The 14,569-nt window shown below is 39.4% G+C and overlaps 1 protein-coding gene across 1 annotated transcript in view; it reads right to left on the minus strand.

Annotated features, from left to right (window-relative positions):
* Positions 1-14,569, minus strand: part of SLC35F1 (solute carrier family 35 member F1) — a 388,048-nt gene that overhangs the window by 60,295 nt on the left and 313,184 nt on the right. Inside the window, 1 exon segment of the mRNA XM_035728712.1 lies at positions 14,309-14,436. Within this exon segment, the coding sequence (XP_035584605.1) occupies positions 14,309-14,436 (128 nt within the window).

Raw genomic sequence — 14,569 nt, forward strand, 5'->3', positions numbered from 1 at the left:
GAATTAAATATTGTCTTCAAATGTATTCGTTTTCTGTTGCTGCTGTAACAAATGACCACAAACTTAGTGGCTTCATACAATATAAATTCATTATCTTACAGTTCTGGAGGTCAGAAGTCCTAAAATGAAGGTGTTCACAGAGCTGTGTACGTCCTGTGGGCTCTCGGGAAGAATCTTTTTCCTTGCCTTTCTCAGCTTCTAGGGTGACCTGCATTCCTCAGTTTGTGGCTCCTTTCTCTGTCTTCAAAGCCAGGAGGGTAGCATCCTCAGGTATCTCTGACTTTCTGACCTCCGCTTCCATTGCCACACCGTCTCACCCTCTGATTCTGGCTCCTCTTTTCAAAGGACCTTTGTGATTATATTGAGGTCACTCAAAGAAGCTAGGATAATCTCATTTCAGTTTCATTAATTGAATCACATCTGAGAGTCCCTTTGTCTAGTAAAGTAACATATTGCCGGGATTAGAACTTTGACTTCTTTGGAGGGCCATTGTTCTGCCTACTACACCAGCTATGTTTATACATAATGAAAGGTGTGCCTTGAAAATAATGAGTTTTTTTTTTTTTTTAAGGGAAAGAAAGCTGCCACTTATTGAACAGGGTGTGCAGGTGTTTACATGTCTAATCTTCTTTAACACACTGGAATTTGTTCAATCTGGACATGGTTGTCATTCAAGGTAGTCACGCTGGAAGGTCATGGCTGTATTTTAATGAAGCTCTCATTGCTCAAAAACATTTTGAACTTTCTGAAATCACTTTCAGAGCACTCACTGGAATATCCTTAATGGAAGCAATTGCTCATTCTTCAAGAGTAGGTTTTATTTTTTGGAAAGAACACAAATACTGGATTAAGCTAGGTAACACTTTTGGGATCCAAAGGAAGGATAAATTATAAAGAAATCTGCATGACTTAAAATTGGCTCTGAAGATGTCAAAGAAATTCTACAATATGTTGAACAATGGTAGGCACATTTAAATAAGTGTATAATATAAAGCACTTTGAGGAATAATAATAATTTGGAAGTATAAATTTGGTTATGTTTACTAAACCACTTTGTTTACATCTTACATAGTAAAATATTGTTATTACCTCAAGGACATTTTTATTTGAAAAGAAAGAGAATTCTTACATAGAAAGATGTTTCTAATGAAACCATTTGGCGTCTGCCTGCTCTTAATTCTTATGTTACACTGCCTAATTAGAGAAGCTATTTGTTACAAACTAGCTCTTTTCAAGTCCATTATCTTTTCATATTGTATCCCCTAACTAAATCCTTTATAGCATATAGGATTGTCTTTAAAATGAGCCCAAACTAGATCACTGGTTTAAAAAAAAATCCTCTAATCTTGAAACCAACACATAAAATCTCTTACTCTTTCTTTCATTTTATTAATAATCAGTGATGTTTCAAGAAACCAAGGAAGTAATTACCTGGAGAAAACTATGAGAAATTACCAATGATGTTATTTAAAGAATTTTGCTTGAAGAAAGGCTGGGAGGATGACTTGAAGTAAAAACACAACTCGAAATTTCTATCAAAAGATTTCATATCTATGAAAATCACTTAAAGGCCAAATGAACATGTTTAGGCAACGAGCATACCTTAATTGGCAGGATTTTAAAGCATGGCTAATTGGTACACTCTTTTTTGTCTAACTGAAGTATAGCTGATAAACATCCTTATATTAGTTTCAAGTGTATATAACACAGTGAGTCAACAATTCTATACATAAAGCTACGCTTACCACAATAAGTGTCGTCACCATCTGTCACCACACATTATTACAATATTATTGACTATATCGTCATTTCTTATTTTTCATCCTGTGACTTATTTATTTTATAATTGGAATTTTGTATCTCTTAATCCCCTTCACCTATTTCGCCATCACCCAACCTTCTCACCTCTGGCAACCACCTGTTTGTTCCGTATTTATGATTCTGTTTCTGTTTTTATTCATTTGTTTTGTGTTTTATATTCCACATATAAGTGAAAGTATATGGTATTTGTCTTCCTATGACTTATTTCACTTAGCATAATACCCTTGAGATCCATACATGTCGCAAATGGCAAGATCTCACTTTTTTATGGCCAAGTAATATTCCACTGTATATATGTATGTGCGTGTGTGTATGTGTGTGTGTATGTGTGTGCGTGTGTGTGTGTGTGTATCACATCTTCTTTATCCATTCACCTATTGATGGACACCTACATTGCTTCAATATTGTGGCTATTGTAAATAATGCTGCAGTGAACAGAGTGGTGCATATATCTCTTCAAAATAGTGTTTTTGTTTTCTTTGGGTAAATGCCCAGTAGAGGAATTACTGAATCATACTGGAACATTCTGACTTTTAAAATTTTAATTAGTTTCTATTAAGGCTTCTAAGTCATAAGTTTCCAAAGTAAAGAAGACTTTGAGTTTTGAAATTTTATTTACTTGGACATTAGAAGACTTGTTTTCAATACTATGCTTTCTGTTTCGGTCTTGTTTTCTCTGTCTCCCTGTCTTTTCCTCTTTTATACACACACACACACACACACACACACACACACACCCACATTTAGAGGTGCTCACCAAATCTGTTTGCAATTCCTTACTTGAATGAATGAAAACATTGATTAAAAGTGTCCATTTGCCCATAAGCCCACCGATTCTATTTCGTAGAGAGCATACACGTTTGGGAGGTGTAAGGCAGTCAGTGGTTAACGGATTAATCTGTGTGAGCATATAGACGCCTTTGGGATATCCAAGGCTGGGCCTCCTGTGTCTTCCTCTCTACCCTGTTCACTCTTATCCAGCAACTATAACAGGCATTTTGGCTGCTAACTTTGAAAATATGAATCTTTGTGTGAGGGGTAATATTGGACTATAAGAGTGTTTCCCTTTTCACAAACTCAGTGTATGGAAAGAATACCTGTAGAAACAGATATAGTTACTGTTCATCATACAAAATGATTTCTCAATTTACAGGAAATACCCTGTACATTTCCCAGGTTAAAAATATAAATCATCTATAAAAATTTATTTGGAAGTACTATTTCAGGAACATGTTCATTGCAAAAAGGTGGTGCATCTGTACCACAGGAGAAAAATTTACTTGATTTTATATGGCAAGCAACAGCATTCCGTGGCTTTAAGGTTTGTTTAGCCCCTGCTCCTGTGAAAACATGATCCCAAGTAGGATATTACCATATTTGCTTGTACAAATTCCCTTGATAGTTTCACTCCCAGAGTGGGCTAGAAGAATTTTGCTTGTACCTAGAAGCAATCTCATTAATCTTTATGAGATCTCACCTCTATTGACTGGCAAAAGGTCTTACGTGATGTAACACAGTAATCAATCAGTGGCAAATCTAATTGGAATGTGGGTTTCCTAACCTTCTCCTTGTGTCTCAAGCAAGGTCTTTCACCTAGAATGGTTTGCATGCAACTGTACAATTTTTCATTGCTTTTCTTCAATTTGCTGTCCAAGAGTGAGAGGCCGTGAAAGGACGGACTGGTTTAGGTAACGTGTATCTTTTTAATTTTTTTCTTAAATTGGATCAATGGAAAGAATACACAAAGTGGAAAATATGTGAGTAAAAGGACTGATATTTTTGGAGCATCTACCACACGCTGGAGGCATGGCTAAAGCAGTGGATGTCCTAGCTTGGCCTAGGACACTGTCACATGGATCTCAGACGAGTCTGAGAATGTTGGAAGACGAGTGAAATTCTGTCTGCAGGAAGGACAGAGGAACTTCACTGAGGAAGGGGTTGGAGGTGGTGGCAGGATCAGAACAAGACAATTATTGTTGTTATTGTTTGTTGCATTATTGTCGCTGGGGCTGTGGGGAGACAAGGACCACTGCATGCAAGGTTACGTGTGCATACACAGGACCACACCAGCAGGCAGGTTTTTAAATTCCTAGAAGTGGGAAAACAGATGCTCAGAGAACAAACAGATAAGGGCATCTCACTTATTTATAAGCTGTCTACATGAGCCATTGGAGCTGACAATCACCAGGGAACCAAGTGGCCCTGTTTTACTGTGGGATGCATGCTATCAGTAAAGTCTAGGTTTATAGACCCCAAGAAAATGTCTCCTCTGGAGAGTCCTCTCTGCCACCGGTGGATCTAGTCCCTTCTCTCTGTAATCCCCTAGCATTTGTGCATAGCTCCATTTTACTACTATTCACGCTGCACTGTGATTTGTCTATACATCTGTCTTCCAGAAAAGTAGGACAAAGTTTTCTGGAAATTTAATTTTCCACCATCAATCATGCCCCATACAGCCTTCTACCTGTTAAACTGAGCCACGAAGAGAAAGAGAGCGGGTCCTTTATAGAACAGAGAGGTCATTCATCAGCTTTCAAACACCAAGCTGACTTTCCTGAGATTTTTTTTTTTTAAGGTTTTATTTATTTATTTGATGGAGAGAGAGACAGTGAGAGAGGGAACACAAGCAGGGGGAGTGGGAGAAGGAGAAGCAGACTTCCGCTGAGCACGAAGCCCAAGGCGGGGCTCGATCCCAGGACCCCGGGATCAGGACCTGAGCCGAAGGCAGACACTTAATGACTGAGTCACCCAGGTGCCCCTCCTGACATCTTTAGCAAAGAGAGGTCTAGAGTCAGGTTCAATGACAGAGAAGGGATTCTAAATTCTCTAATTCTCCCTCCAACATATAAAGAATTGATATTACCAACTACATCAGGGTTTCTTCCAGAATGTGGAAGGTTGCTCTTTTCTACTTTAGGACCCAACTGGGAGGTCTGGTGTCCCAGAAAGAGGATGTGAGACAAGGAAGTCCATGATAGAGAGGAAGAGCGGGGGCCGGGGGCAGGGGGAGTTCTTGTCTCTCCCACCATGGACTGTGGGAAGAGAAAAGAAAATTAACATCGGAGAAGTGAGTGTTGACTCACAGGTGCCCAGTGGTGCCCTGTCTGGATTGAAGTCTCAGGGGGAGAAAGAATGCTAGATAGAGAGGAAATTGAAAGCAAAGCATTGGTTTCCTTCTGGGACAGCCACACCAACCTGAAGAGGCCACATCAGAGAACGATGAGAGGTGAAGTGTCATTAGCAGAAAGCACTCTAGTTCCCCCAGAAGTCTTTCCTGGGGCTCCTGTTTTGCCAGACGTCTGAGTGCTCTGCAAAGGGGTGCAGGCTGGCTTACCTGGGGTGGGGCGAGGGGTTCCATCTGGGAGGGGCCCCCAAGGCTGGAGACCAAACACATTCACAGCCAGATACCTGGAGGCCACAGCATCAGCAAGGATCAGAGGGCCAGTCAGCAAGGAGAGGGAGACCGCTGGGGGGCAGAGTGAACAGCAGAGGCCAGCAGAATGCCAGGCACAGAATTGAGGAGGAGCTCCATATCCAATCCAGCAAGTGCACACCCAACACCCAACAATGGGAGGTGGCCACCCAGGCTCCAAGCCACTGTCCTACAGTGGAGAGCAGCCAAAGGACCAACACAGGCCCAAGGCCACACTACAGACCCACCCACATGCCATCTCAGAAGTGAGTATGGATGAAGGGACTTCTGAGAGGCTGAGCACTTGTCCAAAAGCAACTCAACTATCCAAAGAAAATGTTTAACTGGAAGACATTAGTAATCTTTATATGAAATCAGACTTTTCCCCTCCATCTACTGCTATTTAGCCAGCTTTTGGGTATTTGAGGGGAAGTTTCACTAGAAAGATTAGACAAATTATAGGATTATAAAGAAGGTGTAGATGCTTTGAACATCTAAGTACAGCATGAGTGAATCTGTATTGAGACAATGCCTATAACACTTGAGCTTCTTGAGAGCTGGGACAGTTTTTTCATCATCTCTACATCCCCAGAGCATAGTAGAATACTCCAAAGGTATTTAGAGTTTCATATCTGAGTCCTGTATGAATAAATGAACTTACTGATGATAAAACTACTAAAGGTCACTGTGTTGTCCTACCCCAAACATAACTCCCCTTTAGAAATTCATCTTTTCAGGCATTAACTTATGTATTCAAATATTTCATACATTTTTTGGCATCTATATATACATGATCTTGTGAAGGAAACAAAGATGAATTATTTCTGCATTTATTCAAACACCAGAAATTTATTCAGTGCTTACTGTATGCCAGGTACACAGGTCCCACCTTCAAGGTCCTTACAGAATGCAGGGGGGAGGAAATATGTAAAAAAAACCCAACTATCATAAAAAGTAGAAAATGACAGTGACCATAAGAAAAGTGAAGATAAAGAAATAAATAGAGTCAAGACAGGATCCAGTGCATGCTTTCCGGTCCTGCAAGCATGGCTGTTACAGAGCACAGTGGAAGGGAGTGAAAGAGGTGCTTCTCTTGCTTTCCAGTGGCTTTACCTACGGCATCTGGGTGACCACCCAGGCTCCAAGTCAATGGAAGTAGAATGTGAAAGCTTTCTTCTCTAGAAGGCAGTTCTACAGAACACATTTAAAGACAGGTTTAGAGGGGCGCCTGGGTGGCTCAGTCGGTTAAGCGTCTGCCTTCAGCTCAGGTCACGATCCCAGGGTCCTGGGATCGAGTGCCGCATCAGGCTCCCTGCTCAGCGGGGAGTCTGTCCCTCTCCTTTTGCCCTTCTCCCCTGCTCGTGTTCTCTCTCTCTCTCAAATAAATAAAATAAAATCTTAAAAAAAAAAAAAAGGACAGGCTTAGGGATGGGCATAGTAATGGAACTAAGGAGAGGTTGAAGGTAGATTTAGTGTGCTTCTCTGGTCATGAGCAAGGGTCTATATTCTTCCCAGGATAAAATGCTGACAGGAAACCTGTAGTGCCCAATCAAAATTTAGATTTGAACTGCTACATATTTGAGTGATTTCTACAATCGTGAAAATAAAAAGTCCAGATCTAAGAAATCTGAAAGACATTCAGAATATCGTATTCCCTTTAAGGGTAAGAACTTTGTCTGCTTTTAAAGCTTCGCTTTTAAATGTATTTAAAATATCTCTGGAATAGTCATAAACTGCCACAGTCTTGCACCAGGGGCAGGTAAAGCAGCATGGGTAAGAAGGAGATACAGTCTTAAAAGCTGAGCCCATCATCATAAACTCAAGCCCATGGACCTGCTTCTAATGTGCATAGGCGGGCTTTGTCTCTGGGCTCATCCACGTGGTGGAAATACAAGTTGGCTACAAATAAGAAGTTTAGTGACTTTCTCTCATGTATCATGACTTCTTGACTACGGGACGACGGGTACATGACTCTTGGGGATGAGAGGTACCTCTCTCCTGTCTCCAGGAAAGATACTACTAATGCATCCTTTCTTCATCACACAACTGTATTGTATCCTAACCAATAACATAGCTGCCCACTGCCCCCTAGCAGGGCTGGGGTCTGATCAGTAGTCATATCCCCAGCCTCTACCCACAGCATAGGCATTTTTAAATTAATAAAAACATCTGAAGGGCAAGTCTATTCATATGGCTTAAATTTTAGACATAACAATGTATAAACTACCTAGGCTTTCTCTGTATCTGATACAGCTTAACTCATAACCTACTGAAAATTGACAAAGAGAAGACCCAGGAAGGCCTGAGAGTTATGTAAAGCAATAAGACAAACTGTCACATGTGTATGTCTTGGCACGTTGCATATGTTACATGTATGTGTTGTGTGTGTATGCCTTGTAGAATTAGTCTCAGGGTTGGATATCACACTGCACATTGGGGAGGCTGGCTTGCATCCTGTTTTAATCTGTCCTAACACGCCCGAGTCAGACGGGCAGGACAGAAAGAAAATAACCAGGGCCAGAGGGATTTCTTTCTTGTCCTTTGCTCCTGATGGAAACTGCTTGAAGAATGGAAAATGCTCTGAAGTAGGCACTATGTGAGGAGGAGATGTGTTAGAGGTACAGACCCCTCAGCATCTTTATCAGCAAGAGTACTGCAAATCGTTTCCAATGTGAGTTAATTTTGGTTACCAAATACCACGTTTGAAGAGACCCGCTTTCTTCTGATTTCACAGAAGCACTAGTTTCATCTGTTTGCATTTTAGTACTACATGGTTGAAAAACGATGAATAATCTTTAGGCGAGAAGTTGTAAAGCTGATATTTCTACTGAAATGGTTCATATAGCACAGTTATAAAAATAGCAGAGCTTTTAGAATTTATCCAAATGTCATTGCTAATCTGTCTCAAAGTCACAGGCACAATCTATTCATTCTCTACAAGTCAAGAGATACAAACTCACAAATGTGTCTTTAGAATACAATCCCTACAAATCCTTATAAATCTCTTCTTTTCTAATAAAGGAAACGGCTGGGTTTCTTCACTTCTATGTCTCTACTCCATCATCTTTTTCCTAATCTGTTATCTCTTTTGCCATTGTTAACTTTCTTTAGCTTCCAACTACGAAGGCAAAGTTAAAACATTTTTTTCCAAAAGATGTTCAACATTATTAACCCTGAGGGACTTGCACAATAAAACCACAATGAAATATCACTATGTACCTTTTGGAATGGCTAAAATATAAGATAATGGTAACACCAAGTGCTGGTGAGGATGGGGAGCAACTGGGCCTCCCATACATTGCTGGTGGGAATGTAAAATGGTGCTACCGCTCTGAAAACTGCTTGCCAGTTTCTAAAACCAAACAGGAATTTCCATATGACCCCGCAGATGCACTTTTGAGCATTTATCCCAGAGAAATGAAATCTTATGTTAACACAAACACTTGCGCACAGATGTTCATAGCACCTTTAGTTGTAAAAGTCCAAAGTGGAAACAACCCAAATGTCTCTCAACAGGTGAATGGTTAAACACACTCTGGTACATCTATACCGTGTAATACTACACTGTAATAAAAAGGAATAAAGTATTGATATATGCAACAATCTGGATGCACTTAAAGACATTATGCTTAATGGAAAAAAAAAAAAAAAAACAATCTCCAAAGGTTAAATACTGCATGATTCCATTTTATATGGCATCCTCCTGCTGACAAAATCACATAGCTGGAGAACAGGTTAATGGTTACCAGACGACAGGGACCGGTGGTGGGATGGGTGCAACTTCACAGTGGTAGCACAAGGGGATTCCTCTGTGGTAATGGGACAGTTCTGTATTCTGATTGTGATAGTGTTTACACAAATTTACACGTGCGATCTAATTGCACAGAACTACACACACACACACACACGAGTGAAAGAAAAAGGGTTGAAAACTGAAAAAGGTCTGTATTCTAGTTAACAGTATTGTACCAAGATCAATATCCTGGTTTTGACATTACACTAAAGTCACATAAAATGTCACCATTGGGGGAAGTTGTGTAAATGATGCAAAGAACTCTACATATTTTTGCAATTCCCTGTGAGTCTATAATCATTTCAAAAATACATACTTCAAAAAAAAAAAGAAAAAACATGTTCCTCTCAAGTTTCATGTATCAGTTGTTTGTGACATTAAACCCTAAGTTTGGTGAATGAACACAAAGGGCAGGAAGAGAAAGCATCTGAGAGGCTCTTCGTGTCTTTTTGCTTTACGTCTCTGTTTTTAAAAGAATCAAGAAACAAAAGTATTTGGTGCTGTGCCAACTATTAATGAAGACTGTCTTGTGAAAACAGAAGTGCTTTGAAAAAGGGTTACTGGGTCACATCCTACCATTTCTTTCCTCAGAAACTTTCATGGCTCTCTTTTACCAATAAAATTAAGTCACACTCTTCCTACTGACATCTTCCTCCTACAATATGGCCCCAACTTAACTCTTCAGCTCTCTTTCTCGATTCCTTTAGGAGAATCCACTGCTTCAATCTGTTGTCTACACCAAGGCCTGAGTTTTCTTTAAAACTCAAATTTGGCTTCCTATGGCACTTAGCCTTAAGACTCAAACCCTTGACCTGGCCATTGAGACTCATAGTGTCTGGCCCCTGCCTCCTCCAGGTCATCTTGTACCACTCTTCATTCTCTATGCCCCATCACATGATTTGTCTACAACCTCATCCTTGCCACAGCCCTTCTCATTCAGGGCCTTGAACGTATTGCCTTCTTTGCTTGGATCTCCTTCCACTCCTCCTATTTATTTATTTATTTATCTTTTATTTTTTAATTTTTATTTTTTATTTATTTTTTATTATTATGTTCAGTTAGCCAACATATAGTACATGATTAGTTTCTGATGTAGTGTTCAGCGATTCATTAATTGCATATAACACCCAGGGCTCATCACATGTGCCCTCCTTAATACCCGTCACCTGGTTACCTCAACCAACCCCCCCCTTCTGTAACCCTCGGTTTGTTTCCTAGAGTCCAGAGTCTCTCATGGTTTGTCTCCCTCTCTGATTTCTTCCCATTCAGTTTTCCCTCCCTTCCCCTGTGGTCCTCTGCACTATTCCTTATGTTCCACATATGAGTGAAACCATATGATAATTGTCTTTCTCTGCTTGACTTACTTCACTTAGCATAATCCCCTCCAGTTCCATCTATTTCGATGCAAATGGTAGGTATTCATCCTTTCTGATGGCTGAGTAATATTCCTTTGTATATATGAACCACATCTTCTTTATCCATTCATCTGTTGAAGGACATCTCAGCTCTTTCCATGGTTTGGCTATTGCGGACACTGCTGTTATGAACATTAGGGTGCATGTGCCCCTTCTTTTCACTACATCTGTATCTTTGGGGTAAACACCTAGTAGTGCAATTGCTGGGTCATAGGGTAGCTCTATTTTTAACTTCTTGAGGAACCTCCACACTGTTTTCCTGACTGGCTGTACCAGCTTGCATTCCCACCAACAGTGTAAGAGGGTTCCCCTTTCTCCACATCCTTGCCAACATTTGTTGTTTCCTGTCTTGTTAATTTTTGTCATTCTCACTGGTGTAAGGAGGTATCTCATTGTGGTTTTGATTTGCATTTCCCTGATGGCTAGTGATGTTGAACATTTTTTCATGTGTCTGTTAGCCATTTGTATGTCTTCTTTGGAGAAGTGTCTCTGTCCATTTCTTGACTGGATTATTATTTTTTGGGTATTGAGTTTGATAAGTTCTTTATAGCTCTTGGATACCAGTCCTTTGTTTGTAATGTCATATGCAAATATTTTCACCCATTCCTCTCCCATTGCCTCTTAGTTTTGTTGACCGTTTCCTTTGCTGTGCAGAAGCATTTTATCTTGATGAAGTCCCAAAAGTTTATTTTTGCTGTTGTTTCCCTTGCCTTTAGAGATGTGTCTTGAAAGAAGTTGCTGTGGCCAACATTTATCCCTCATTATAACTACACATCCAATCATTTGATTATTTGACCAAATGCTGCTTTCCCTGTTTGACTAGACGCTCCATGAGAATACAGCTTGTATCTATTTATGCTTGCAACTGTGTTCACCGCTTAACAAAATGTGCTGAAGTTAGAATTTTTCAGTAATCATTTTTTAAGTGACTGGATGAATCAAATTGGAATAATTGCTCTCCAATCATATTCATTGGGTTTCCTGCCCCTAAGCTTCTGTCATGCTCTTCATCCCATGTGCAAGGCTATACCCACATTTTATCCTCTCTACATTTTATCTAATCTTATAGACTCATATGAATGGATACTGTCTTGTCTTTGGAAATATTATCTCTGTCTCCTTTGGAAACTGTAGCACTTAGGCATCTGTTCTCTTGCCATTCTTGGCATTGCTATCAATAGATTTTTGCCTCTTATGCTCTTTATCAATTCATATGTTTCTGGAGGGCAAGGCTTATTCATTTCTCTTCATGTCACCTGCAATAACTAGCTCATTTCTCAGAGGCTTAATTAATATATTTTCTTTATTGATTAATATGAGTAAAAGCTAAGCACATATTATAAGCTGAATTAATATTTATAGAAATAAGGAAAAATTATTGGCACTTGTTAGTTCTACTGATTTGCAATGAGTAAACAAAGTTAAATTACTAAACAGCAGTACAGACATGGGTCCCAGAGCAAATGCCTTCTGTTCGGACCATTTATTTTTATTTAATAGGTTTATTTGTTGTAGGTGGCAAAGTAATTCTAAAATTGTTAGATTCAACTTGCTTTTTTACTTTCCACTATTCCTTGCTCAGTAAATTACAGTGAAGACCAACTGATATTCCAGTAGAATTATTATTTTTCTTTCTCACTAAAGAATTAAAATAAACTTTTTCATAGAATGGAACATTATAATAGGCATTGAACAGCTAATTTGAGAGAGGTAGTAGGATGGATCAGGATGGTGGGGTATGACATGGGTTGAACTAAACACCTGAAGACCAGGGGACCATTTGTTAAGAATAAATTGCCACTGTTCAAAAAAAAGAAAAGAAAAGAGAAAGGAAAATTGAAAAGAAATTTTTCAAAACTCCATAGAACTTTAAGAAACCAACAATTGGTTGTGACTTTTCAATGCCTAAGGGAAAAAAAAAAAACCCAAAAAAGTCAACTGTATTTTCAGAGGGGGAAGTCTCTTCCTCATTCTCCCCAGGCTCATTTATAGTTTTTGGCTCTGGGCTAATGGGCTCAGTTCTGCCACAAAGCTAACATTTGTCTCTTCCTCCTCCCACCATATCTGTAAAGACATTCTGGAGGCCTCTACATTTAGGTAGAGAACTGCTGGGAATTTCTGTGCCCCCAAATAGTGGAAATCAATGCAATTGAATTAACTTCTTTAAACATTTATTGAGTACCTGGCATGTGCTGGGTTTTCTTGTAGGTACTAGAGATTCGAGGGTGAACAAGAAATTACCCTTGCTGTGAAAGCACTCACAGTCGGGTGGTATAGGTGGGAATATTGAAACATCATTCTTAGGTAAGACAGACTGTGTAGACAGAGCTAACAAATAAAGTGCCATGGAAGCATAGAAGAGGTATCGGTTTCTGTTGCGGGGCTTGTTGAACTGAGTGGGAGTGAATTTGAGTGTGGAGGCACTCAGCTGATTTTCCAGCATCCATCCACCTCTCCTCTCCTGCAGTGGGTGACATGTGCCTGGTGGGATTGATCCCACCCTGACTCCACGAGTGAGTGCTGACTGGTGAGCCAGGAACCCTCAAGCAGACATGGTACCTCCCTGCCAGAGGGCATCTGGAAATCCACAGGGACACTTTTAGTTGTTGCAAAGCTGAAAAAGACACTATTAGCATTTAGTGGACAGGAGCTAAGAATATTAAATGACCGATAATGTAGGAAAGGGACCCAAATCATGAAAAATTATCCCACCCAAAATGCCAGTAGTACTCCTACTGAAAAACATGAGTCTAAACCAATCAGAAATCTCATCCCGTATTGGGCTGGGGAGTCCAAGTTTAAGACAATTATCTCACAGCATTCCCCTGCTGTCATTGCGGTCCAATTAGAATAGGGCTCTGGACTTTTCTTCAATGGGTGTAGGTAGACAACCATCCTTTCTGTCTCTCCTTGGGCATGCAGGAAAAACCTGTAGCCCCTTCTCATTCCAGCTTAAACAACTTTGCATTCAATATATGTAATTTAAATATGTTTAGGGGGTTGGTTTGCTTGCTTGATTCTGCATTTTTGTTATTGTTGTTTCTAAGCAAATTATTTGAATGGCAGGAATGTTTTTGTGGCATCTAGTCTAAGTAAGATATAATATATATGAATAATATTTTGTTTCATCCCAGAGCTTTGGAATGACTATCAAATTCATAACATTGCCATAAAAAGGGAAATGAGTATGAAACAAAATGGTCAAATGTATTATTTATGGTGTAATGAAGAAAGTAAGTGGTGTCTGGTGAAAGTTGTGAAAACCTAAGTTTAAACTTGCAATTGTGTGTGTGTGTGTGTGTGTGTGTGTGTGTGTGTATACACATGCATGTTCGTGAAAGAAAAAGAGAGGGAGGAAGAGAGGACAGAGTGGCTATCCTCATGAATAACACTATTTAGGAATTTGTATCTTGTTCTTTTAGGAAAAATTCTGTCCTTTCAGGTTGCAAAACCTCCTCATTAAAGAAAGCTAAAAGAAAAGATTATTAAGCACTGATTACTTAATCAAAGTCCATTAACATGTTCTAAAATGTTATCAGTTGTGTTTAAAATAGCTCTGTTTTTATGCCTATTAACTCTTTTACTGACATAAGATTAGTTGGTAGTATTCATAGCTAGAAAGTATTTTCCTACATTGTCAATAGTTATGGTCCATTAAGGACAAAGAGGAAAAAGACATCTAATTACATCTGAATTAAGAAAAATTAATAAGACATAGAAATAAAGCTCAAGTTAATTTTTAAACACGCAATTTCCCTCTTGTTGCAAAACCTATAGAGGACTATTTAGATTCCCAGGTGACTATACTGAAAGTAAATTACATCTGGACACCGAGGAGGTTGAGAAGGACAGAAGAGCCACCAGTACCTGGATACTGGTCAGAGTCGTGTACTGGTAGGCCTTGACCACCAGGTAATTTGCTTCCAGGTCGATGAGTCCCAGGATCATATACTTCCACCATCTTCGTCGTAAAATTGCCAGGAGGTTTTCTTCTCCTGTGTTATGAAGATGAGAAGAAATGGATTAGGTTCTGAACACATAATAAACTGTGTATTTAGACGGATTCTAAAATATTTTTTAGAATATATATATTTTTTACTGTTCTTTAACAAATGTTTAATTAAACAA

This window comes from Zalophus californianus, chromosome 7, assembly GCF_009762305.2.
Source record: "Zalophus californianus isolate mZalCal1 chromosome 7, mZalCal1.pri.v2, whole genome shotgun sequence".
NCBI lineage: Eukaryota > Metazoa > Chordata > Mammalia > Carnivora > Otariidae > Zalophus > Zalophus californianus.